The 27,397-nt window shown below is 38.6% G+C and overlaps 1 protein-coding gene across 2 annotated transcripts in view; it reads right to left on the minus strand.

The window, feature by feature from the left end:
• Positions 1-27,397, minus strand: part of ACC (acetyl-CoA carboxylase) — a 1,497,654-nt gene that overhangs the window by 758,333 nt on the left and 711,924 nt on the right. For both annotated transcript variants that reach the window (XM_090383551.1, XM_090383552.1), the window contains 2 exons: positions 23,334-23,432; positions 7,137-7,193 (listed from right to left, as the gene is read on the minus strand). In XM_090383551.1, coding sequence (XP_090239677.1) covers positions 7,137-7,193; positions 23,334-23,432 — 156 coding nt within the window. The remainder of the gene's footprint in view (positions 1-7,136; positions 7,194-23,333; positions 23,433-27,397) is intronic.

The following is a 27,397-nucleotide window of genomic DNA, read 5'->3' on the forward strand; positions in this document are numbered from 1 at the left end:
ATGTGTGCTCCTGAACTTACTGCTGTTCTTTGGCACCCATTTTCACTTTCTTATTCCAAAGGTGTTTTTCCTTCTTCTTGGAAATTTGCTGATATCCAGCCAGTTCTTAAAAAGGGTGACAAATCCCTCCCATCCAATTACCATCCTATTGCAATTACCTCTACTCTTTCTAAAGTAATGAAGAAATTAATTAACCACCAACTTTTAAACTATCTAGAAACTTTCCATCTGATCAATGACCACCAGTAAGGATTCTGTCAGTGTTGACCTACTTGTGATATTCACAGACAAATTCACAAATCCACTCTACCATGGAATATTGTTCCCACATCTAGGGAGGTGCCCTCAACACCTCTCTCAGGCTTCTAGATTCCATTCAAAAGAGGGCAGTTAGATTAATTAATGAATCATCTGTAAGAATCTCTCCACTGTCTGTCTCGCAGACGTTCCCTTTATGCTGCATGCCTTTTCTCTAGGTACTTCCATGGGCGGGCACTGTTCTACTGAATTGGATTCTATAATTCTCACTCTGTTTCAAAGAAGTCCGAACAAGGGCCCCAACCAGTCAACATCCTTTTACTGTGAAACTTTAAATTCATAGAATCAACTTTTCTTCTTCCTCATTTATTTTCAATGTCTGTTTTCTGGAGCAACCTTCTTTCCCATGGATTTCCTGAAAATTACAATCTATAGAAGTTCAAGTCAAATTTCAAAAAAATATCTTCTTTCATCTTCTGACCAACAAGCCATGCACGGTAATAAGAACTATAGTTTATAATACCTCTAGTGTTTGGGGTTTCCATTTAAAAAAAAAAATGACATTAGGATGCAGTTTGGAATAGACAAATGCTAGACCCATGGATTGCATGCAGTGGGGGGGGGGGAGAGACCCACAAATTATCTGGAGATGATGCAGGCTCACCAATTAAGAACACAAATAGATCAAGGCCTATCTCACTCAGAATTAGCATCAGACTCTAAGGCCTGCTAAAATCAAAGATGAATGGCAGGAAAACGGTCACAGCCATAAACACTTAAGCAGCCTCAGTACTGATATACTCCTTTGGGATCATAGATTGGGCCAACACTGAGATGGTGGAGATTATGAGACTGACCAGGATAATTTTAACCAAGAGTCGCCAACCACTCAAATTTGGCAGTTGACTGACTGACTACCCGGAAGAAGGATGGAGGGATTGACAGACTTCATCAAACAACAGAAGGTGATTAAGACACTGAGGGATTACTTCCAGGAAAATATAGTGCCAATCTACCAAGCCATAAAGAAGATAGACAAACAGCACACATCATTCAACTTGAAAAAGGAAACCTGCTCACATAGACAGAAGAAACAAAGACAAAGATGGGCACAGAAGGCACTCCATGGCAGTTCCTAATGACTTCCATCAAAACTATATAGATAAGATGGCTTCCAACACATGGCTCAAGGGTGGGAAGCTTTTTCCTGCAACTGATGGATACATGCATGCATGCCATCCAGGACCAGGTAATCAACACCAGGAACTACAGGAAATACATTACCAAGGATCCCAGAATGACAGATGACACATGTCAATGATGCCATTTTGTCCCAGAAACAATGTAGCACCACCAGATTTGATTTGGTTTTTATGGTGCATGGGCAACTAAGGCCATTATGCAACAAGTCCAGCACCACCAGATGCGGGGTTATCATCCAGATGGAGTACACTCCTAGATATGACTATGTAGTCAGTATAATACATCACAAGATAGCGCAAAAATATCAGTTGATCAAAGAACTGTACTGCATTACAAGAATGAACCGCAGGCCATAGAAGAGATCCCTACTCACAAAGAGCTGTGAAATAATAACAGACAAGATGATCCTGCACAAGGGCACTGATATAACCCTCATTGTGAAGAAGGACATAGCTGCCTACCTGATTCACGGTGCAGTGCCGAACACCAGCAATCTTCACAAAACCTACAAGAAAAATATCAGAAGTACACCAACCGAACACAGGAAGTCAAAGAAATGTGGCATATGGAACAAATAATGACCATCATAATCAAACTGACATGGTTCTAAAGAGCCTCCATAAAGGGCCTAGCAGCAATAAGCCTCCCAGGCAACATTTACATGGAACTCCAGAAATCCACGATCCTGAACACTTGTAGGATAGTCGGAGAGTTACTCGAACAATAATAGTACTGGACATAACAACCATCCCGCACACCTGGTACCACTACCCATCACAGTTACCGGTACCCACGATTGGTACTGTACCTACCAGGTAAAAAACTAAATAAATAATAATAATGAGATGAGTAATGTAGTCTCAGTATTATTATTTATCTTACCATTTTCTGAAATAATTTGGTGTATTTCTGGACCAAATATGTAGAGAATGCTCTGAACCGAATCAAATTCAACAAAAGCAAAAAGCAAAAAAAAAAAAAAAAAAAAAAAAGAACAGAAACTGTCACGAGTATTGATATCCAATTAGCATTAGTAGAGGCATTTGATGCAAGAAAGCAAGCTTATGTAGCATCAGCCAAAAAAAAAAAAAAAAAAAAAAAAACCACTTCACCCCTCTGTTCGTTCGAAATACCTGTCCAGCTGAGCCTTAAACTTATTAAGGCTATCAACTTCCACGACACGGGATGGAAGTCTGTTCCACCAACCAACCACCTGCTGGCAAAAGGCAAATTTCCACACATCTATCCTTGAATTTATGCCCTCTCAGATGATTATTCTGAGCAAGAGGGAGAATCCCATCAGCATTGGGCATGCTCAAACCATTCAAGGCTTTATACACCTCTATCAGATCACCTCACTGGTTCCTAGTCTCCAGACACTGTAATTTGCAAAACTAAAGCCATTCTTCGTAAGAGCACCCCTTTGTTCCATTCACTAATCTTGTTGCCCTTTTCTGTACTGATTCCAGCAGCTCTACATCCTTTTTGAAATGAGGCCTCCAGACCTGTATACAGTATTCTAGGTGTGGCCTGACCATTGCCTTATACAAGGCAATAATCACCTCCTTATCCCTGCTAGAAAAATTCCTATATATACTTGACAATACACAATGAGCTACTCTTGCAGTCCATCTGCACTGCTCAGAGAAATTCACATCTGCCAGCACAACCACTCCCAGGTCCAGGCGCCTCCGTAGCCAGGTGGGAAGCAGCAGCAGTGCGTAGCACACGCTTCTTGATTAGACTGGGGTTCGAGCACGTCACCACCAAATACGGAGGATGCGGAATGGTCAGGGAATGACCACCGCATATCCCGGAAAAATATGGCATTAGCTGCCAATGCTCCTAAAAACCAAATAACAAACAAACCACCAGGTCCCTTTCATTCTCTACTACTGTCAGTGTAGTACCACAGAGTTGATATGTGCTCTGGGGTTGCTGTTTCCCATATGTAGTACTTTACATTTGTCAATGTTAAACTTCATTTGCCACCTCTCAGCCCATCTCCTCAACCTTTCCAGATCCTGTTGCAGCAGCATAGTGTCAGTAGTGTCCTTGACAACCCTGCCAACCTTCATATCATCTGCAAACCTGGACATTAAGCTTGATATACCATCATCAATATCTTGAAAGAGGCCTATGCGCTCTGGATTCATATTATTAAAAACGAAAATTACAGTTCCTCAGAGCGGTTTAATATACTTAGAACATACATACAAAGAACGGTTTAATATACAAAAAGCTTTCGGCTGAGTAGACAGCCTTCTTCAGTTAAACAGAAAAATATATTAAATGACAGTTAGAATGGAGATGTGCACTGCCAAACTGGTGCGTGAGGCGTGTGGCTAATTGTTTGAGGTTGAAGTTTGTGGCTTGACGTATGGTGGTGACGCGGCCAGCGTTTGTCTATGGACAGAATTATTGCTTCTGTGATGGTGTTAACTTGACAACCACTGTTCCTGTTCAAGGAGGTATCTGAGCATTTTATGTTTAACGATTCCAACCAGGTGCGCCGTAGGTAATGGTGGGACCTGTCCACAACCACATCGCGGTGTGGGTCAATGTCGTGGTGGGTTTTCCAGACGTGCTCGGCAATAGCTGAGTGCTCCACATCTGCCAAACGGATCGCCCTTTTATGTTCTGAGAGGCGTTTCTCGATCCGACGTCCAGTCTCTCCAAAGTAGCAGCTAGTGCAGTCACGGCAAGAGATGTGATAGACCAAACCGCTCTGCAGAAGGGTGGGGACAGGTGTTTTCACGTTGGAAATGAGAGAACATAGTTTCCTGCCTGGGAGTTGGATGCACTTTATCCCATGTGATTTTAGGATTCTACCGATCTGTTGCGACAGGTTGGGGTAGTATGGGATAAATGCCCTTGTGGATGACTCACCACTGTTGATGCTACTGTTGGTCCCTACATTGTTGCATGCCTGTAGGTCATACCTGTTAAGGGTGTCGATGGGATAGCCACACCTCGCAAGTTCCGCTTTGGCCCTGGTGATCTCTGTGTGTGTCTTTCACCTACAGAGCTAGAGTGTGTCCAGGCGCGAGTTAGCAAGGTTCAGGCAGTGGTGAGGAGGTGACACCGTGCGTGTGCTGACCGGAAGTTGGTAAATTGGCCAGCACACATAGGTTTACAATAAACTGTTGTCTTCAAGCATGTGACTTCGCACAGGACGAGGGTATCTAGGTATGGTATGGTGTTGTTCGACTCCAGCTATATCATTTATAAATACAGAAAACAATAATGGATTCAACATTAAACCCTGAGGGACTCCACTAATAACATTAGTCCACGATGAGCAGTGTCCATTGATTACCACTCTCAGTCTTCTCCCCATCAACCACCCCTTTATCCATAGCAGCAATTTGCCTCCAATGCCACACTGCTCCAATTTGTGCAGAAGACTTCCATGTGCAACAGTATCAAAAGCCTTTCTAATCCAAGTATATGATATCAAAGTTATTCGCTGCATCCAGTTCTTTTGTGACTACATCATAGTATCCAATCAAATTGGTCAGGCAAGACTTCCCCTTAACAAAACCATGCTGTGTCCGAGCTATAACTGAAGTCTTGTCTAGATGATCCTGCAGCGCTTCTTTAAACAGTACCTCAAATAATTTTCCTGGAACAGAAGTTAAACTAACAGGTCTATAATTACTTGTGTCAGCCTTTGATCCTCCTTTGTGAATTGGGGTCACATTTGTACATCTCCAGTCTATGAGTACCTCCCCTGAGTCCAAGGAAGCTCTCATAATTATGGCTAAGGGTTTGCTTACTTCCTTTGCTGCCTCCTTTAATATAACTGGATAGATCCCATCCACCCCGGGTGCCTTTCTTGTGTGTATCTTCAACAATTTCTCCTCCACTTTACTCTCAGTTATTACAAGATTCTCTAGCTTACTGCCAGAGTTGAATACACCTCTGGCATTCCCTTCGCTGAATAACTCCTCATGTGTGAATGTCGATGCAAAATATTCATTTAGTTTGTTAGCTACCTGAGCAGGATCATGAACAGTTGACCCATCGATATCAAGTGGACCAATCTGATTCATCCCCTTCCTTCTAGAGTTTACATAAGTAAAGAACTCTTTGCTGTTTTTCTTTGCATCCCTTGCCAAAGATTTCTCGTAATCTGCCTTCGCCTTCCTAACCTCCTTTGTATCTTGGTTACAGATCAACTTGTATCTATCATAGGCTTCTGTGTCACATGTTAATTTGTATGTATCCCACGTACTTTTTTTCTTCCCTGCCATATGTCTCATTAGTTCATCTGACATCTCCATTTAAGCCTAAACCCTGAACAATATTTCTTAGTTCGTATGTAAAGCCTAGTAGCTTCCAAGAAAAGTTCTTTGAATGCTTCCCATTTTGAATTTGCTGTTGGTAACATCATCAGTTGGTCCCACTGTATAGAATTTAAATACTGTCTCAGTCCATTGTAGTCGCCTTTACGAAAGCAATAACCCTTCCCTTTACCCCTAATGGTAGTTACCTCTTTGAGTAAATCCAACTTCAGCACACTGTGATCACTGCCACCTAGTGGTTCCTTTAACTGCGGATTCTTAATGCATGAAGAATCACTAGTGATAATCAAATCAAGAGTATTACTCCCTCTAGTTGCTTCCGGAACATGCTGATGTAGAAAACAATCATCCAATAAATCCACAAAAGCCTTGCTAGTGGGTAAGTGACCAGACCCCAAATCCCAGTCAATATGTGGGAAATTAAAATCCTCCATTATAAGACTCTCTGATTTACTGGCCCACTCTATTTCCCTGTACAGTTTCTTATTATACTCATCAGAGTCATTAGGCCTATAGCACACTCCTACTCTCAATTTTGATCTCCCAATGCTCATGTCACACCAAACTGACTCGACACTGCACTGTCCAGCGATGTCCACTGGCTTGACTTCCTTGGATTTTATGTGTTTCTTAACTAATAGCATAACCCCTCCTCACTTCCTATCCTGTCAATCCTTTCTGTAGACGTTGTACTCCCCAAATTCCAGTTCTGCATTCCTTATATCTGTGTGACACCACGTCTCTGAAATCCCAACAATATTCGCCTTTGATGTTTTGAGCAATACCTGAAATTCATCAAATTTATTTACTAAACTCCTAGCATTGGTGTACACGCAAGTATACATGCACCTGTTCTTTTTCTTAGCTACCCTAACACAACCCATGCGTTTACTTGTACCACAATGACTCCTGGCAGTCTCTGAAATATCCTACATCTTGTTTTTCAGGCTTCTGCTCATTCCAATAGAAGCAGTGCAAGAATCTCTTTCACCTCTGTCAGTTGCTACTGTTAATCTATTAGTCTTTGTCTCCCCCAAAGCTAGCAGTTTTCCGACCCACCTAACACTGCCTGGATAGCCTCATCAAATATTCTTGCACCCTTTCTATTTAAGTGTATCCCATCCCTGAAGAAGCAGTCTCTCCTGTTAACAAGTACAGTCCAGGCTGAAAAAAATTCTACCCCTTGAGCCTTGCACAATCTTTCTAGGGCCGAATTGATCGACAAGGCTCTCATCATATAATCCGTGCTATCGTGTCTGGGCAGAACTGGGCAGTTTATGATAAATGGAAGCATAATTTTTTCATATGTTATTTCTGAATAAAAACTGCATTAAAATATTCTTTGTAAAATTAATAAAACATAAATACCTTGTGTAGAACAACAAAGGTGATTCTTCTAATCATCATTTTCTTAAACAATTCTTTCTAAAAAAAGAGAAAAAATGATATACATATGTTCCCGGTATTATAGAAATCAAAGAATGAAAAAAAAAAAACAAAAAACATAACACTGAAAATATAATAGACAACAGCATTTAGCTTTCCTGTTCCATTTCTGTTTTTACATGAAATTACTCAATCTGATCATGGAGAGCATAGAACAAATTTACGTGCCTTTGCAAATCCAAAGCATATTAGCTTGAGCATGTTTATAGTTCATGCACACGTCACCTTGACTTTCAAATGAAAATATTTTCATGACATTTCATATTTGGCTCTTAAATATATCTATCAAGCAATTCCAAATTTCGTTACTTCTCCACCCTATATATATCTTGAGATATGAATAAACACTAGATAAAACAATTAGAAAAATAACATCATGTGCAAATGATATTTGTGTAAATATGATGCCACCCATACAAAGTCTGATCAAAATGTTTGCTGAATGATGTTATTTATCTTAAATGCATAGCAGTAGTTTAAAAATTATGAGTGAGGCTAACAATATCTTTTCAGCATGTACACAATACGTCTAGTTGTAGTAATAGAGGCATGTGATGCAAGAAAGCAAGCTTATGTAGCATCAGCCAAAAAAAAAAAAAAAAAAAAAAAAAAAAAAAACACAGCCATTCCCTCTAAATGTTTGTACAGCTCCTCCTTAAATTTATTTAACCTATCACCTTCTACAATGACAGATGGAAGTTTGTTCCAGATGTTTTCAGAAATTAACCACCCGCTTGCTAAAGGCATATTTCCGCACATCTTTCCTCAGCTTCCTCAATTTATGCCCCATTAGGTTCGTAATATGAACAAGAGTAAGAATCCTCAGAATTCAGCATACTCAACCCATTCAAGGCCTTATACACCTCAATCAGATCACCTCGTAGGTGCCCAGTCTCCAGTCACTGCTATTTGCAGAACTGTGATGGCAGATTTGTTCCCTGCACCAATCTTGTTGCCCTACTATGTGCACGCTCAAGCAAATCTACATCCTTCCTAAAATGAGGGCTCCAGACCTGTACGCAGTACTCAAGGATAGCCTGACTATTGCCTTATACAGACAGATAATCACATCCTTTTCCCTGCTACCAAAATTCTGTTTATCCTTGACAAAACCCCATGACCTGCTCTTGTTACCTGTCTACACTGTTCAGAAAATTTCATATCTGATTGCATGATTACTCTCAGGTCTTTTTCATTTTCTACCAACTTAAGTGTAGTACCACACAGTCAGTATGTTTCTCTGGGTTTACTTCTACCCATATGCAGTGCTTTGCATTTGTCAATGTTAAACTTCAGTTGCCACTTCTCAGCCCATCTTTCCAAATTTTCTAGATCCTGTTGCAGTAGCACACTGCCAATACTGTCAATAACAACCCTGCCAACCTTTGTATCATCTGTAAACTTTGACATTAAGCCTGATATACCTTCATCAATATCATTTATAAATAAACAAAACAACTGTGGACCCAACACTGAATTCTGCGGGACTCCGCTAATAACATTAGTCCATGAAGAGCAGCACCCATTGATTACCACCCTCTGTCTTCTCCCACTCAACATCCTTTTCTCCATTGTAGCAACTTAACCTTAATACGATTCTGCTCCAATTTGTACAGTAGTCTTCCATGCGCAACACTGTCAAAAGCTTTCCTGAAATCCAAGTAGATGAAATCAAAATTATTTTTTGCATACAGTTCCTTTGTAACCACATCATAGTATCCAATCAGATTTGTCAGACAGGGTTAACAAATCCATTCTATGTATGAATTATTGCTGCAGTCTTGTCTAGATTCTGCAATGCATCTCTAACCAGTGACTTCATTATTTTACCCAAAACAGAAGTTAAACTAACTAGTGTGTAATTACTCGTGTCACCCTTCGATCCCCATTTGTTAATTGGGGATACATTTGCACTTCTCCAGTCCGTGGGGCCCTCCCTTGGGTCCAAGGATGCTCTCATAATTATGGCTAAGAGTTTGCTTAGTTCCTTTCCCGCGTCCTTTAATATAACTGGATAGATCCCATCCACCCCAGGTGCCTTCCTTATGTTCAACTTCAAACAATTTCCCTGCTACAATTTGATAACCTTTTGGCATTTTCAATCCTTAAGAACTCCTCATGTGTGAATGTTGAAGCAAAATACTCATTCAGTTGGTTTGCAAACTGAGCAGGACCATGAACAGTTGAACCGTTGATATCAAGTTGACCGATCTGATTCATACCCTTCCTTTTAGAGTTAATATAAGTAAAGAAATTCTTGCTGTTTTTCTTATCATCCTTAGCCAAAGATTTCTCGTAATCTGCCTTCGCCTGCCTAACCTCCTTTGTATCTTGATTACAAACTGCTGTTTGTAATCAAATTACAAAGGCTTCTGTGTTGCGTGATAATTTATATGCATCCCATGCATTTTTCTTCTCTCCAAAACATATCACATATCCTTTCCAAATCAAAAAAAGACACCGGTACATGTATTCAAGGAATACATCTCTGATAGATGTTTCCAGTCTCGTTAAATGGTCAAGAGTTGAACAGTTCCTTCCGAAAGACACTATAACCTGGAAAGGAAGTCATTTGCTTCCAGATACCATAAGGGAAGCATTGACAATTCTTTCCAGGGTCTTGCACATGCAGGTGCTTACAGCAGCTGGATGCTTGTTATATAGAGAACTCTTACATAGAGCCTGTTATATAGTTATACAGCAAATTTGGTATAAGTAGAGAAGATTAATCTTCTCATATCGGGTGTTATGAGAAAGATAAATGTTATAGCTCTGTCAAACAGATAATTCTTAGCTATATTTTTGCCATTTTATTGACTTAATTTTCATAGTAATTTATTTTCTAGAAGGAGCTTTATAGTCCTAGTCAAGCTCATAGTTTATATTGAATTTAGATATAGCGATTTTGCAAGTTAATACACAGTATCCATACAGCCTTTTACTATTAGAATCTTTCAGCAATTGTAATAGTATATTAGATCGATACAGAATAGCAAATGTAAAACATAAACTTGATAGCATAAGGTATAATGTAAAACTAGATAGCGTAATATTCAGCACTGCATTAGGAATCTGTTAGCTTAGTATAATATTATCAATTAATCAATAAAATTTACTAATCTTATTAAATTTCATTGTTAATTATTATTATTATTATTATTATTATTAACCATATGGTGCAAGGAAGCCTGAGGCTTATGCTGCACCGGCCAAAAAAAAAAAAAATCCCTATTACCCTGAGAGAGAGAGAGAGAGAGAGAGAGAGAGAGAGAGAGAGAGAGAGAGAGAGAGAGAGAGAGAGAGAGAGAGAGAGAGAGAGAGAAGAAAGGAATCACCAAGAAAGAGAAGAATGATGATATCCAGCTCAGGACCCTGGGTGTGCCAAGCCCATACTCACCAGATGTGAGCCCCTGGGAATAAATTGTACTTAAATGGAGTCATGACCCAGATGAGAGTAGCAAAGCAGCTAGCACAAAGTAGAGGGAGTACTGTGGCTCGGGAAGGGGGGGTGCATTGTATAGGTTGATTCTCCAATGCATCACAGTCTAGCAGTGGTGGCAGTGCTAGCAAATGAAAAAAAAATAATTGATTTAGGAAAAAAAAATTAAATGATTAAGTATTGTGCTGGAATTAGGTCCCACTGCTTCAACAGTGAATACTACTTTAAAGGACACTGTGTATAAAAGAACAAGTTAGAGGATCAACAAACATTTAAGAACAAAGATCACAAAACAGTGTTAAGGTGCTATATTGAGGATGGAAAAGCTATTAATAAGATGGATAGAAAATCAGATTCAGAAGTGAATACCCTTGAGTTTAATGGCCACTCAAGCAAAAGCAACAAGTATTTATGAAGATATTAAGGATAAGTACGGCGAACCCCAAGCCAAGTTTGTGGCAAGCAAAGGGTGGTTTAATAGGTTAAAGCTTTGTGCTGGTTTCCACAACATTAAGGTATGCAGTGAAGTAGCCAGTGCCAATTCTACAGCAGCAGAGAAATTTTCTGATGTGTTGGAAAAAACCCCTTCCAAATTTCTACAGCCCTCAACCTCTGCAGTGGCATACTTATCACCTGGAGATGTTGATTCTGGCAATGATGCTCGAAAGATAAAATTTGCTAACATCATGCCTATCCCCTCACTTTTTTTGTAATTTCATAATTTGAAATTTTTGTGTAATTGTACACTTTTGTAATTTTTTCCTACACACAACAAAAAAAATTGAATAGATAATTCTATTTACATGTTGACGAAAGTTTCTCTTTTGCTTCAATGAATCAAAAGAGATTCAGCAAGCATAGCTCCGAGTGCTGCATAAGCCTTTAGGGAAATTCCGACTTACGTAGAGTTCGTTGGAACAACCCTTACGTAAGTTGGGGAGTGCCTGTATTCAATTTGTTAATGTGTCTGTGTTTTTTTATTTATTTCTGGCCTGTGCTTCACGTTGCAAATCGATGGATCTCTTCAACAGATGACTAATCGTTTGGATGTGGATAATTTTTTAATTTGTTGCGAAGTTTCCTAATCCGAGAAAGGTATTTTATATAATATCAGAATACAGAGATTTTAAAGCAGATTTAACTATATTACACAATGTGGCAAGTGCTAGTTGCAATATTGCCCTAAATTTTATGATTTTTACAACTATCTTAGTGTAAATCTAATGTAATTAGCACCAAGATGTTCAAAAAATCTCCCATAATTGTGTGTATCGATAGGTTTTTCCCTGGAGAGAAAGGAAGTGAATGAAATAGTAAACAAGAGTTTTAAATATGAATTTTATAGTATATAATACAGCTATGATGCTCAATATGTTCTACGTTAATATCACTATTGTAGAAGAATAAGAGAAGTTTACCTCAATATGAACATATAAATTTACGTTAAACTTTTATGATTAATTTTTTGAAATGTTTTTTGAATTTTTAATTAATTTTTGAATTGTTTTCAACTGATTTTTTACTGTAAGCATTTTGCGTTAATCTTTTATTCGTTTAATTTCTAGAGAGTATCACACCTAAGCGTTCTACATATCGTTTTGAGGTAAACTTGTGTCATTCTTCTAAAAATTCTGCTTTTCTTTGCATCTTTTTCCAAGGATTTTTTGTAATCTGCCCTTGCCGGTCTAACATCCTTTGTGACTTGATTGCAGCTGATATCTACCATAGGCTTCTGTATCACCTGATAGTTTATATGCATCCGATGCACTTTTTTTCTCTGCCATGAGCCTCATTAGTTCATCCGACATCCATTTAGGCCTTCATGTTGTTTTGTCTTACGGAAAGCATATTTTTTTCCCCCCGTAAGACTAAAACAACGTGAAGCTTCTGTTAGAGTTCAACAGTCAGGAGCTTCGGAACTTTCTTTCCACATGGTACATGAAAACCATTCGTTTTGATTTTGGGAAACGAAGGTTCTCACAATACAGTGGAACTTTACCAAGCTACTTATAGCGGAAATGTTTGAAATTTGAATTCGAGAACATTCTATTAATATTCGTCGTCCTTATATAATCTCGGACTCATGGGCTTTTGTTCACACGTACAATTAACAGGGGGAAAGTCTCTCATACTAATGTATAAATAAAGGTGGAAATTTTGAAACGACAGTTTTACCATCCTTCTTGTGAAAATGTCTTGATGACAAAAACTTTGGTTCCTTCAGAAGGAGTTTAGATTTAGAAGATATTACACGATTTTATATGGAGTTTTGATTTTAATTTTGACAAAATGTATTCAGTCTTCTTGAGTGCGTGGGTTATCTACCGTTAGGGGCTGGTTGATGTTGACTTGTTTTTCCATATTTGTAGTGTTCACATTGAGCACATTGAGGTATTTTTATAAACTGGTTATACTCAAAGATTTAAAATTAAATGTAAATTTTGATTTATTCTAATTCATTTTATCCCTGAAGTTGGAAAAAAAGATTTCCTATTTGGATATTGAGGTGACTCTCAGATATTCCTTATATCAGATTTATTAGTAGATGCTTAATGTATGAAGAATCACTACGGGTAATCAGATCAAGAGTGTGACTCCCTCTGGTTGCCTCTTGAACATGGTAGTGTAGAAAACAAGCATCCAATAAATTCACAAAAGTGTTGTTAGTGTGCGGGTGACCATCTCAAAAGTTTCAGTCAGTATCAGGGAAGTTAAAATCCCGCATTATAAGACAATCTGATTTACTCGCCCACACTCTCTGTATAGTTGTTCATTGTACTCATCAGAGTTATTAGTCCTATAACATACTCCTACTCTCAATTTTGCTTTCCCAGTGCTTGTGTCACACCAAACTAACTCAACGTTGCACTGTCCACCCACGTCAACTGGATGCACTTTCTTAGATTTTATGTGTTTCTTAACTTAACAGTAATTCAACTACTGCTCATCTCAGATGCCCAAATTATTCGCCGTATGATTCCTTTCACCTCAAAGGTGGTACTTGTACATATGTCCGTTCTGATATTCCCTGTCAGAGACTTGGCAATTTGGAATCTCCTCTCTAAGATCTTCTCTGGGTTAAAATCTCTCTACCTGATTGTATCAGATTCATCTGTTGTCTCTACTGTTCTCCCAACTCCACTAATCACTTGGAGCTCTTTGACTTCCTCTCTTTGCAACTTGACTTCTCCAGACCAACTTTCCTAACAGTGAGCTAATTTTCCTTGGTGATTTTAATGTTCACAACCCTGCTAGCTTCCATTTTCTAGTAACACCGATCCAGCTGGTCGAGATGCTGAGGCTTTTTCAATTACTAATGACTTGCACAGATTGTTCATTTACCTACGAGAATACCAGACAATCCAAATCAAACAACCAACACTCTTGATCTTTTTCTCACAAACAACCATTCTAAGTACACGGTTGAAGTGAGAGGTCCTTTAGGCACCTCAGATCACAACTTGGTGATTGTATCTTCTCCAATGGAGCCTTTATCTCAAGGCTATTCCCAACCTAGTGTTAACAGGGGGAAAGCATTACAAGAATGCAAAATGGGATGACCTGCAAGATTTATTTTATTCTTTTCCTTGGTTGGATTACTGTTTCAAAACTTCTGATGTCAAAGTTGGCTCAGATCGTGTCAGTGAAATTATTCTTGCAGGAATGGAATCTTTTATCCCACACTACACTTTAAAATCTCGTCCTTTATCTAAACCTTGGTTTTCCAATAAATGTGCTAAGGCTGTTCAAGAGAAGAATGTTGCATATCGTAATTGGCTTGTTTCTAATTCTTCATTTTCATTTTCTGTGTACACCAAGCTCGCAACAATTGTAAAGCAGTTATTAATCAGTCCAAACTAGAGTTTGAACAGGCTAAGAGTAGAAAACTTGCTTCTTGCCCTAATGGTAGCCGAGCATTCTGGTCTCTTGCCAAAGCTATTGGCCGAAACATTTGCCCATTTCTGCTCCCACCTCTGTCCAAACCAGATGGTTCTGTTGTCACTTCATACAAGGATAAAGCTGACCTGCTAGCATCCCATTTTTCTTCCAACTCATGTATTAATGATCTTGGTAAAACACCTCCCACCATTCCCAACACACTCCATTCAATGCTTCCTGTGGTCTTCCGTCGAAAGGATGCCAGAAGGATTTTGACGAATCTTGATGCTAAGAAAGTTCCAGGTCCCGATGGTATTTCTCCACTTGCTCTCAAAACCTATGCTCCTGAACTTACTCCTGTTCTTTGCCGCCTTTTTTTCACTTTCTTATTCCAAAGGTGTGTTTCCTTCTGTTTGGAATTTGCTCATATACAGCCAGTTCCTGAAAAGCGTGACAAATCTCTCCCGTCCAATTATCGCCCCATTTAAATTACTTCTACTCTTTCTAAAGTAATGGAGAAATCAATTAACCGCCAATTCTTAAACTACCAAGAAACCTTCCGTCTGATCAACGATCGCCAGTATGGATTCTGCCAGTGTCAATCCACGTGATATTCTGGCTTATGTTACCCATTTAGGGACGAATTCAAAGGAAAGGTTGGGTGAAACAAAAGTAGTTGCTCTTGACATCTCAAAGGCTTTCGATCATATTTCGCATAAAGGTCTTCTAAACAAGCTTCAATCTTATGGTTTGCCAACTGTTTTTTGTAATTGGTTATCCAGTTTTCTCTCTGATCGCTCACTGAGAGTGATGGCTTTGTGTCTTCTAACTTCTCTACCAATGCCGGTGTCCTCCAAAGTTCAGTTCTTCCCCCCCCCCCCCCCCCTCTAAAACTCAGTCGTCTTATATCTCGCAAAAAGGATTCTTCTGCTGTTATGCTTATCTTTAGTGACACTCCGATTTCTAGGCAAAATGATATATCTCTTTTGGGGATTACCCTGACTTCTAGCCTCTCTTGGCACAAGAACATTACAAATATTGTCTCCTCTGCATCTAAAAAACTTGGTTGTCTCTTTCGCTCTCGGCGTTACTTTTCTTCCAAACAGCTGCTCACTCTGTATAAATCGCAAATCCGCCTTACCATGGAATATTGTTCCCACATCTGGGGTGGTTCCCCCAAAACCTCTCTCAGGCTACTTGATTCCATTCAGAAGAGGGTGGTTAGGTTAATTAATGATTCATCTCTCACAGAGTCTCTCCACTTGCTGTCTCATAGACATACTCTTTCTGCTGCATGCCTTCTTCTACAGATACTTCCATGGGCACTGTTCTTCTAAATTTGCTTCTATAATTCTCGCTCTCCCTTTCAAAATAGACCGAACACATGCAGTCACCAGCCAACATCCATTTACTGTCCAACTTCAAACTCACAGAACCAAATTTTCATCTTCCTCGTTTATTCATTCAACTGCCATTTTCTGGAACAACCTTCCTTCATATGTATTTCCTAAAAATTACAGTCTACAAAAGTTCAAGTCCGATGTCAACAATTATCTTCTTTTGTCTTCTCAACTTCCAACCCAAGCATGGTACTAAGTACTATAGGTTCTAATACCTCTCGTGTTTGCGGTTTACATAAAAAAATAAATAAATAAAAAAATAACCCCTCCTCCCTTCTTATCCTTTCTGTACACACTGTACTACCAAATTCGAATACTGGATTCCTTTTATCTGTGTGACACCACATCTCTCATATATCCCAACAATATCTACCTTTGATGCTTTGACTAGCACTTCGAATTCATCAAATTTATTTACTAAACCCCTATATTGTTGTGCAAAACTTAAGGACCAACACTATTTCTAAAGGTTACAACCATAAAATCTTTACTTGAGACATTCTTTACTGATGAGAGTAGATTCAGTCTCAGCAGTGATTCTAGATGTCAGCTAATCTGGCGAGAGGTTGGCACACGGTATCACACCGCAAACATCACACACATTGCCTCCGTAGCCAGGTGGGCAGGAGCAGCAGTGCGTAGCACACGCAATGCGCACTGCAGTAGTGCGTAGCGCACGCTTCTTGATTAGACCAGAGTTCGAGTCAGTGACCACCAAATACGGAGGATTCGGAAAGGTCAGGGAATGATCACAGCATATCCCCGAAGCAATATGGCCTTAGTTGCTAATGCTCCTAAAAACCAAACAAACAAACAGCAAACATCACTGAAAGGGAACGATATGGCTTTCAAGGTGTTCTCGTCTGGGGAGGCATTATCTTGGATGGACATACACAAATCCAGATACTGTAACCAGTGCATGCTACTGTACAGAGGTAATCCTTCCCCATGTGCATTTGTTCCGAGGTGCCATTGGCCCCGAGTTCATGTTTATGGATGATAACGCCACACCCCATAACACTGCAGCTGTTGATATGCTTTTGGAAAGTGAGGACATTGTTCGTATGGATTGGCCTGCCTGTTCCACCGATCTAATTCCCATCGGACACATATGGGATGCTCTGAGGAGATGCCTAGCTGCACGCCGACACCCACCAGAAAATGTTCAACAGCTGAAGATGGCGCTGACAGAAGAATGGACGATGTTACTGCAAGAACTTATCAACAACATTGTTCTAAATATGGACAGGCAATGCAAAGTCTGCATCGACATTAGGAGTGGCCATATCTCCTACTGAGGACCACCTCTTCCCTTTGTTTCATCTTTGGCAGTGATGCATCTGTATCATGGCAGCCAGTGCTATGTTGCCATTTTTGAATAAAGTTCCTCCGTACTGTTTTGTTTCCGTTGTTGTGCCTGTATTAGCATTAGCATTGAGGAAATATTGTTTCCTTTATCATTTCTCTACCTCATGAAGTTCCTTTGGTATGCTTTTCCCATATCCAGGCCACTCCTATGAGAAGCTACAAGTGAAAACCTGACTGGTCCTTAAATTTTGCACACTGGTGTAGCATTGGTGTATATGAAGTAAACTTGCCTGTTTTTACTCTTAGTTATCCTAAAACAACCCATGTACTTACTTTTCCGAAATGACACAGCATTCTTGAAATCCCCAGCACCTTGTTTTCCAGGTTGCTGCTTATTCCAATAAAAGCAGTGCAAGGATCACTTTCACCTCTGCTCGCAGCTACTATTAATCTATTAGTCTGTGTATCCCATGAAGGTAGCAGTTTTGCAACCAACCTAACACTGCCTCAATAGCATTAGCAAATATTCTTGCACCCTTTCTATTTAAGTGTATTCCATCCCTGTAGCAGGAGTCTCTCCTGTTCACAAGCACAGACCACGTTGAGAAAAATTCTACCCCATGAGACTAGCATAATCTCTCCAGGGCCGAATTCATTGACAAGGCTATCATATTATACTCCTTCCTAACGTGTCTTCACAGAATTGCAGACACTCTCAAATTCAACTGTAAATCTCGACTTTTTTTCAAAAGTCCTATCCCTGGAATAATATCGTCCTATTCCACCTATCCTTTTTTGCACAATATATATTGCCGGTTACCCTGACAATAAAGTCAACGACAATAACTAGCTCCTGAGGGACCAACGCATTCTGCCCTGAAGATTGTTGCTGTGTTGCACAAGATGATGCACAAGAGTGAGCTATGGCATTGAGTTGGGAAGCTAAGAGTTTGATGGGCCTCTATTTTTATTCCTTTGAGGGCATCTATCCTACAGCTGAAACTCTCATAGATGCCCATCAAAGTTGGTATATAATTTCTTCACACACTCTGAACCTATCACTCACAAAGAGATCCTCCTTGGCTAGATGAAGTCCTGTTCCAGAAAGGTCCATGAACATTTCATATTTTGCACATATTTTTTGACTGTGATGCATTGCAGAATTCTCGCATACAGTTCTCTCCTGAGCCACAGTACTTCCACTTCTTTGTGCTTTTTTGCTTTGCTGCTCTAGTCTGGGGCATGATTTCTATTTAAATACAATTTAATTAACAATGAAAATTAATAAGATTAATAAATTTTATCCAAAAACTAATAATACTATACTAAGTTAACAGATTCGTAATACAGTGCTAATTATTACACTATTTAGTCTTATGTTATAACTTACTATCAAGTTCGAGATAGACATTATGCTATTCTGTATTGATCTAATATACTACAACTATGGTGGCAAGTTTCAAACAGTACAAGGTTCTACAGATACTAAATTAGCATTTAGTATCTGTAGTACCTAAAAAAAATCTCTATCTAAATTCAAAATAAACTAAGGAGAACAACTAAGACTATAAACTACTTCTTGACAATAAATTAATATGACAATTAATCAATAAAATGGCTAAATATTTAACAAAAACTTGAAATTTGCCTGAGCAGCAAAATCTTTTCCAGGACATGGATAACCGTGTTGTTGGGGGACTGGTGTTATTTCTCTTAACCGTGGTAACTGAAATTCATGCATATCGGAACCGTGCAAAGCGAGACTGCCTGTACTGTATTCAAGTATGGAGACCGCACCTAAAAAAAAGACATCAAGCTTCTTGAAAGGGTCCAAAGATGGGTAATTTGACTGATAAGATTGGCAAAATGCGTCCATATGAGGAAAAACTTAGACTATGTGGGATGCACAGCTTAGAAACTAGGAGCCTTAGAGGAGACTTGATTGAGGTGTTTAAGACTCTGAGAGGCAAAAGTAAAATGAATGAGGACAAAATTTTCATGATTATAGAATTAGGGGCCATAAATGCAAGTTATTGGGGGGGAGAATGTTTAGACTGGATTGTAGGAAGTTTTATTTTAGCCAGCGAGTTACAGATTAGTGGAGAAATTCAAAGGTCGAGTTACCCATCTTGTAAACCAGCGATGCTGAAAACCATCACTGGTTTTCAGCTTGACACAGCAAATAATGCAAAACAAGAAAAGGGAAGTAGTTGGACAGCAAGCAAGCTATGTGAAATATGGGATTCAACAACAAAAGGTGCTGTAACCAAGAAATTTATTCCAACCGTATCATGATTGTACTCAAAGTCTCCTCCCTGGTAATCTCCAGGACACCTCACAGGGTATGGTCTGTTTAAACCTAAATTAACCATGCTCAGAATTGAAAAAAACCCATTCTGCACCTGTGGCGACAAAGTAAAGTGGGAACATGTCATGCACCTCTGTCCCCAGAGTGATGACTACCAGAATAGACTATTTACTAAGATACAGGAAAATCCATGAAATTCTGAACACCTTTTTCTACATAGTTCTCACTGAGTTCGTTCCGGTCATTAAATATTACAGGATCATCCTGACAAGAATGCAGTTATGCATTCTTGGAAAGCATGGATTTATTAAGGAGACATCTCTTCTGACCAATCTGATTAACTATTATGATGCAGTAACAAAGAACTGGATACAAAAAATAATAATTTTTACATCTTATATGCTTAGATTTCAGTAAAGCTTTTAACACTTCACTTCAAAAAGACTGTTCAACATATTGGCATTAAAGGCATGATAATGCTATGGATAGAGAGCTGGTTTAGTGGCAGAAAACAGAAGGTGATTATCAATGGACACTGCTCTACTTAAACTAATGTTATTGGCATAATCACTGAAGGTTCATTGATGGGCTACATACTGTTTTCAATTTTTATAAATGACATTGTGGAAGTCATAAAAATTAAGGTCTAAGTTTGCAGATGATACAACAGTTGAGATTGTGGTTAGTGATAGGAATCATGTTATACTATTACAACATACTTAGAAAATCTGAGCACAGGCTGAGGCAAGTGGCAATTGAGTTATAACATTTTTCAGTCCAATTTAAAGTTTTCTGGCCAGGCTGCTAGGACAGCTTATTGAATCCCCTCAATGACATAAAAGAATTATGCCAGCAGGAACAAGGAGATGATAATCGCATTGCATATGGGATTGGTTAGGATGTACCTTGATTACTGCGGACAGGTCTAGAATTACTGTCCTCATTTTACTAAGGATGTGAATCTGTTGGTATGGGTACAGGAAAGAGCAAAAACATCAGTAGAGGTCAGAAAAGGTTCCCTTAGCAAGAAAGACTTCAGTTCTGAAAGTTTCGAACCTAAAAACTAGGCACTGCATGGAGACCTCACCAAAGCATTTAAGGCTTTATACTAAATGCTGATGGCATCCTTCCTCCTTCTTATACAACACACATAAGGGAAAGAACATCAATTTACAAGATCTACAAGGACTGTATGCATAAGAAAGCTATACTTTCAATATGGACAAACTAGAACATGGCTATTCAATTAAGGCAGGAGTCTTAATACATGGCAAGTTCAACTTCATTATGTATGCAGCCTAATGGGATTTAGTACTCAAAATTATAATTTTTCATTTTGTAGATCTTTTTGGCATTTCTCATCATTGTTAGTTAGATAAAAACCTGGTTGCCAGGCTCTACAAATAATGATCTGACAACAGTTGTGAAAACAACGGGAGAGTAGAAGAGAGTGGCATCACATCATAAATAAGTAACATTATACTTCTCTTTGTAAAAGTCTTAGATGTAGCAATGGAGAATTCATTGTGATAACTTCTCAATATCTTAGATTAATGAATGCTGGTGATTTTTGTCATGATATGATATTTTTGCATATTCTTCTCTAAATGTTTGGCTACACAAAAGTGTATAAAAGTGTACTTTTATTATGCATATGATTAGTATTAGTAACGGCCATATTTTGCAAGAAAGCCTAAGGCTTATCCTGCACCAGTCAGAAAAAAATAACAAAATAATAACAATAAAATTAAATAAATAATAAATAATAAAAAAAAGTGATGGACAACCTATGCATTTTCTTCCTACCCTAGGTAACTATACAGCTGACCTTTGAATTTCCCCAAACTGTCAGCCTCTACCACCCATATAGGTAATATATTCCAGTTGTTTATAACTCGCTTGTTTATAACTTCCTGCAATCCAGTCAAAAATCTTCCCCTCCCCCCAACTTGAATTTATGGCCCTTAGTTTATTCATTTATAACCATGAAAATTTCATCCTCACTCATTTTACTTTTGTCTCTCAGATCCTTAAGCACCTCAATCAAGTCTTCTCTAAGGTGCCTAGTTTTCAAGCTGCGCACCCACATATTTGAAACCTTTCCTCATATGATCACCAAGGCGCCTCCATAGCCAGGTGGGCAGGAGCAACAGTGCGTAGTACACGCTTCTGGATTAGACCGGGGTTCGAGCCCATCACCACCAAACACGGAGGATGCGGAAAGGTCAGGAAATGACCACCGCATATCCCAGAGCAATATTGCATTAGTTGCTACTGCTCTTAAAAAAAAAAACCAAATAACAAAAATAAATCATATGATCACCCTTTTGCTGATCTCAACAGGAGAATTACCCATCTCTGGCCCTTTCAAGAAGCTCAATGTTTATTTTTAGGTGCTGTCTCCATACTTGATATAATTGGATTACGACATTCTTATCTCTACCGGCAAAGGTTTGACAAATTATTTGTCAAATAATTTGACAAATTATTATGGGGCTTCCTTGCAACCTGTCTACAATGCCTGACCATATCATAACACCCAAGTCCCTTTCTTACACTACTGACTTTAGTTCAACTCCACCAAGTGTATAAGTTCTTTTTGGGTTGCTGTTCCTCATGTGTAAGACATTGCATTTTACTGAATTAAAGCATAGCTACCACTTTTCTGACCATCACTCATGGAGAATTTTTTAACAGTATTCATGCATTCAAGGCTTCTGTGATTAATTTTTTAAAGATATACCATAATTCAATTGTATTAGATCACTGTTAGATATCTATCCAGTTAATAGAGGACATGTTGCACCTTAAGCCGTCGTAATATCCTTTCCTGAAATTATAACCCATTCCTTTGCCTTTATGTTTCTCACACCATACAGTTTCTCTACTAGTGTGCGAAATGTCTAAATCAGGGAAAGCTTTTGATAAGAAGAATGACCCCCCCCTTTTCTATCTACCCTATTCTTCCATAATATATTGTACATATTATACTGAAACTCATCATTCCCTATTTCTGGGTGGCATCATGTTTCCCATAAGCCCTATTATGTCACCGTTACTTGTCCTAATCAGCAGTTCGAATTCACTGATTTTATTTATGACATTACTTATAGACAATTAAGACTTAGTGTTCTTGTATACTTCAATGCCCTGACACACCCATTGAATGTATTTAAGCTTGTTTCCTTGGCATTAGCTACCAGCTCATTTGACACGTTTCTGCCTTCAGAACATCTTGCTAATATGATCTGCTGTGGTAACAAATAAGAACTCGAGGTATCTGCAGGCATTACTTTGACCAATATTATCAGATAAATGTGTATCTATTTTACCTTGTTCCCCCAAGCTTGCTGTTTCCCTGAACCTTAAAGGTATCCTCAATGACACTGGCAAATCTCTTGCACCACCCATCTATTTATCCCATCTCTACACACAGATTCCTTCTATCTACAAGTGCAGGCCTAGCTGATAAAAATTTCCTCCCAAAAGCCTTACTGAGTCCTTCAAGTGTTGAGTTAATCCACAAAGCTTTCAAGCATATATAATCCCTCCTATCGTGTCTGGGCAGAATTGCAGACACAGACATTCTGACCTAACTTGTGACATTTTAAGCATGGCCTTATATTTGTCTAACAAATCATCAGATAGTGTCTGTGCTTAATATCATTAGTCCCCACAATCTGACAATTTGTTGATGACACAATTAATTGTTGTTCCCGGCAAACATACCCTGGTTCTAGCTCACCAAATGATAATAATAATAATAATAAATAAATAAAAAGTACCTTTTCTGCACAGAAGCTATTCAACTTTATGCTGTACGTTTCATCATCCTCAGGAAGCTCCATGAGAATTGCCACATTTAAGATATGCATTGGTTCTACCTTTTAAGAAATTATATATATAAAAAGTATATAATATTAATAACAACTTGGCAGTATACATAAATTTATGTTTAATTAGTACTTTGAAATCATTTTTGAAAGAACAAAATAAATACATATTACTATTTTAATTTATTTTTATTTTATCATTTATAAATTACTTAAATTATAAATATCAGTCAGAAGATAATGCAACCTAGTATTATTTCACAATTAATTTACAATCACTTTTATTAAGAATAATATCATTGCTTAACAATTTAAATGCACATCAAATTCTTACATTTACTAATTTACTAATTTCTAATTTACACTTTCTAATCTTCTACTGCTGTTTTATTACCTGTCAGATTTCAGTATACGATTCAACATTTGTAGGCAAAACTAATGCTGAATGTTTAAGTACGACATTACTATAACTACCATAGGACATTCTTTCACTCAGAACCATAATTATATACATAGACGATTGTGTGTGGGGACTCTGTGGAATAAGTCTGAGTATATACATAATTATTATGATCAATGTAGTTTTACAACTGTAGTATAGATTTGATTCTTATAAAACTTTAGAGGGACATACTACCATCAGTTAACTGATGATATTAAATAATATTATTTGAGTTTACAAGTAACAGTAGCTGTTTCATATTCACAATTGTTTTGCAAAATTGCATAACCTTTCCACATTATTCAAGATGGTGTGCAGCTATGAATGGCTATGAACCCCCTTCCCCTAAAAGGAATGAAGTTTTTATTTCTTTATTAATTTTTTTTTACAATTATTTTAATGAAATTTTGATTTTATTTTTGACAATGATCTTACACTAATGTATAGATTTACAGTTTTAACAAAACTTCCTTGAAAAACCTATTCCAGGTGGCTTTAAAGTGTCTGGAAACTCATGCATGTAAGGGTTAGAAAAAAATGTATTAAAATGGACAAGAAATAAAATCTTTATTTTTATGGGGCCTATTTAAACTTAAACTATAGGAATTTAACATTTTCCTACAAATTGCAGGAAAGTGTAACATTGGGAATAATGCAAACAAAGTTGATTTTTTTTTAACACTAATTCCTTTAAAACATTGAAAAAATTCAGTGCTTAAAATCACTGTTTAAAAATAGTTAAATCATTTATTTAGAGTAAGGAATTAAATATACCATATATTTTCAAATTTTAGAATAAAATACAGTATAATGAAAATACTAAACTGCATGCCAACTGTAATCAAAACCTGTGAATAAAAAAAAAAAGGATGCTACTCACTTAATTATTTGAAATTACTAGGGCTAACTTGTCCATCTAACAGTTTTAGCATTAGCATTAGCATAGGCATTTGATGCAAGAAAGCAAGCTTATGCAGCATCAGCCAAAAAAATTAAAGTAAAATAAATAAATAAAAAATAACCACTTCCACTTCACCCCCTCTGTTCATTCGAAATACCTGTCCAGCCGAGCCTTAAACTTATTTAGGCTATCAACTTCCACGACAAGGGATGGAAGTTGTTCCACCTACCAACCACCCGCTGGCTAAAGGCACATTTCCGCACATCTATCCTACATCTGTCTTTCCTCAATTTGAATTTATGCCCTCTCAGGTGATTATTCTGAGCAAGAGGAAGAATCCCATCAGCATTGAGCATGCTCAAACCATTCAAGGCTTTGTACACCTCTATCAGATCACCTCGCCGGTGCCTAGTCTACAGACACTGTAATTTGCAAAACTTAAGCCTTTCTTCGTAAGAGCACCCCTTTGTTCCATTCACTAATCTTGTTGCCCTTCTCTGTACTAGTTCCAGCATCTCTGCCTCCTTCTTGAAATGAGGCCTCCACACCTGTATACAGTACTATAGGTGTGGCCTGACCATTGCCTTATACAAGGGAATAATCACCTCCTTATCCCTGCTAGAAAAATTCCTATATATCATTGACAATACACCATGAGCTACTCTTGCAGCCCATATGCACTGCTCAGAGAACTTCATATCTGCCTGCACAACCACCCCCAGGTCCCTTTCATTCTCTACCACTGTCAGTGTAGTACCACAAAGTTGATACGTTGCTCTGGGGTTGCTGTTTCCCATGTGTAGTACTTTACATTTGTCAATGTTAAACTTCATTTGCCACCTCTCAGCCCATCTGCTCAACCTTTCCAGATCCTGTTGCAGCAGCATAGTGTCAGTAGTATCCTTGACAAGGGATGGAAGTTGTTCCACCTACCAACCACCCGCTGGCTAAAGGCACATTTCCGCACATCTATCCTACATCTGTCTTTCCTCAATTTGAATTTATGCCCTCTCAGGTGATTATTCTGAGCAAGAGGAAGAATCCCATCAGCATTGAGCATGCTCAAACCATTCAAGGCTTTGTACACCTCTATCAGATCACCTCGCCGGTGCCTAGTCTACAGACACTGTAATTTGCAAAACTTAAGCCTTTCTTCGTAAGAGCACCCCTTTGTTCCATTCACTAATCTTGTTGCCCTTCTCTGTACTAGTTCCAGCATCTCTGCCTCCTTCTTGAAATGAGGCCTCCACACCTGTATACAGTACTATAGGTGTGGCCTGACCATTGCCTTATACAAGGGAATAATCACCTCCTTATCCCTGCTAGAAAAATTCCTGTATATCATTGACAATACACCATGAGCTACTCTTGCAGCCCATATGCACTGCTCAGAGAACTTCATATCTGCCTGCACAACCACCCCCAGGTCCCTTTCATTCTCTACCACTGTCAGTGTAGTACCACAGAGTTGATACGTTGCTCTGGGGTTGCTGTTTCCCATGTGTAGTACTTTACATTTGTCAATGTTAAACTTCATTTGCCACCTCTCAGCCCATCTGCTCAACCTTTCCAGATCCTGTTGCAGCAGCATAGTGTCAGTAGTATCCTTGACAACCCTGCCTACCTTTGTATCGTCTGCAAACTTCGACATTAAGCTTGATATACCATCATCAATATCATTTATAAATACAGAAAACAATAATGGACCCAACACTGAGCCCTGAGGGACTCCACTAATAACATTAGTCCACGACGAGCAGTGTCCATTGATTACCACTCTCTGTCTTCTCCCCCCTCAGCCACCCCTTTATCGAAAGCAGCAATTTGCCTCTAATGTCACACTGCTCCAATTTGTGCAGCAGTCTTCCATGTGCAACAGTATCAAAAGCCTTTCTAAGATCCAAGTATATAATATCAAAGTTATTCCCTGCATCCAGTTCCTTTGTGACTGCATCATAGTATCCAATCAAATTGGTCAGGCAAGACTTCCCCTTAACAAAACCATGCTGTGTCCGAGCTATAACTGAAGTCTTGTCTATATGATCCTGCAGTGCTTCTTTAACTAGTGCCTCCATTAATTTTGGAACAGAAGTTAAACTCACAGGTCTATAATTACTTGTGTCAGCCTTTGATCCTCCTTTGTGAATTGGGGTCACATTTGCACTTCTCCAGTCTGTGGGTACCTCCCCTGAGTCCAAGGAAGCTCTCATAATTATGGCTAAGGGTTTGCTTACTTCCTCTCCTGCCTCCTTTAATATAACTGGATAGATCCCATCCACCCCGGGTGCCTTTCTTGTGTGTATCTTCAACAATTTCTCCTCCACTTTACTCTCAGTTATTACAAGATTCTCTAGCTTACTGCTAGAGTTGAATACACCTCTGGCATTCCCCTCGCTAAATAACTATTCATGTGTGAAGGTTGATGCAAAATATTCATTTAATTTGTTAGCTACCTGAGCAGGATCATCAACAGTTGACCCATCGATATCAAGTGGACCAATCTGATTCATCCCCTCCTTCTAGAGTTTACATAAGTAAAGAACTCTTTGCTGTTTTTCTTTGCATCCCTTGCCAAAGATTTCTCGTAATCTGCCTTCGCCTGACTAACCTCCTTTGTAACTTGGTTACAGATCAACTTGTATCTATCATAGGCTTCTGTGTCATGTGTTAATT

Source organism: Mastigoproctus giganteus, chromosome 10 (assembly GCF_048544385.1).
Source record: "Mastigoproctus giganteus isolate SK-2022 chromosome 10, ASM4854438v1, whole genome shotgun sequence".
NCBI classification, from domain to species: domain Eukaryota; kingdom Metazoa; phylum Arthropoda; class Arachnida; order Uropygi; family Thelyphonidae; genus Mastigoproctus; species Mastigoproctus giganteus.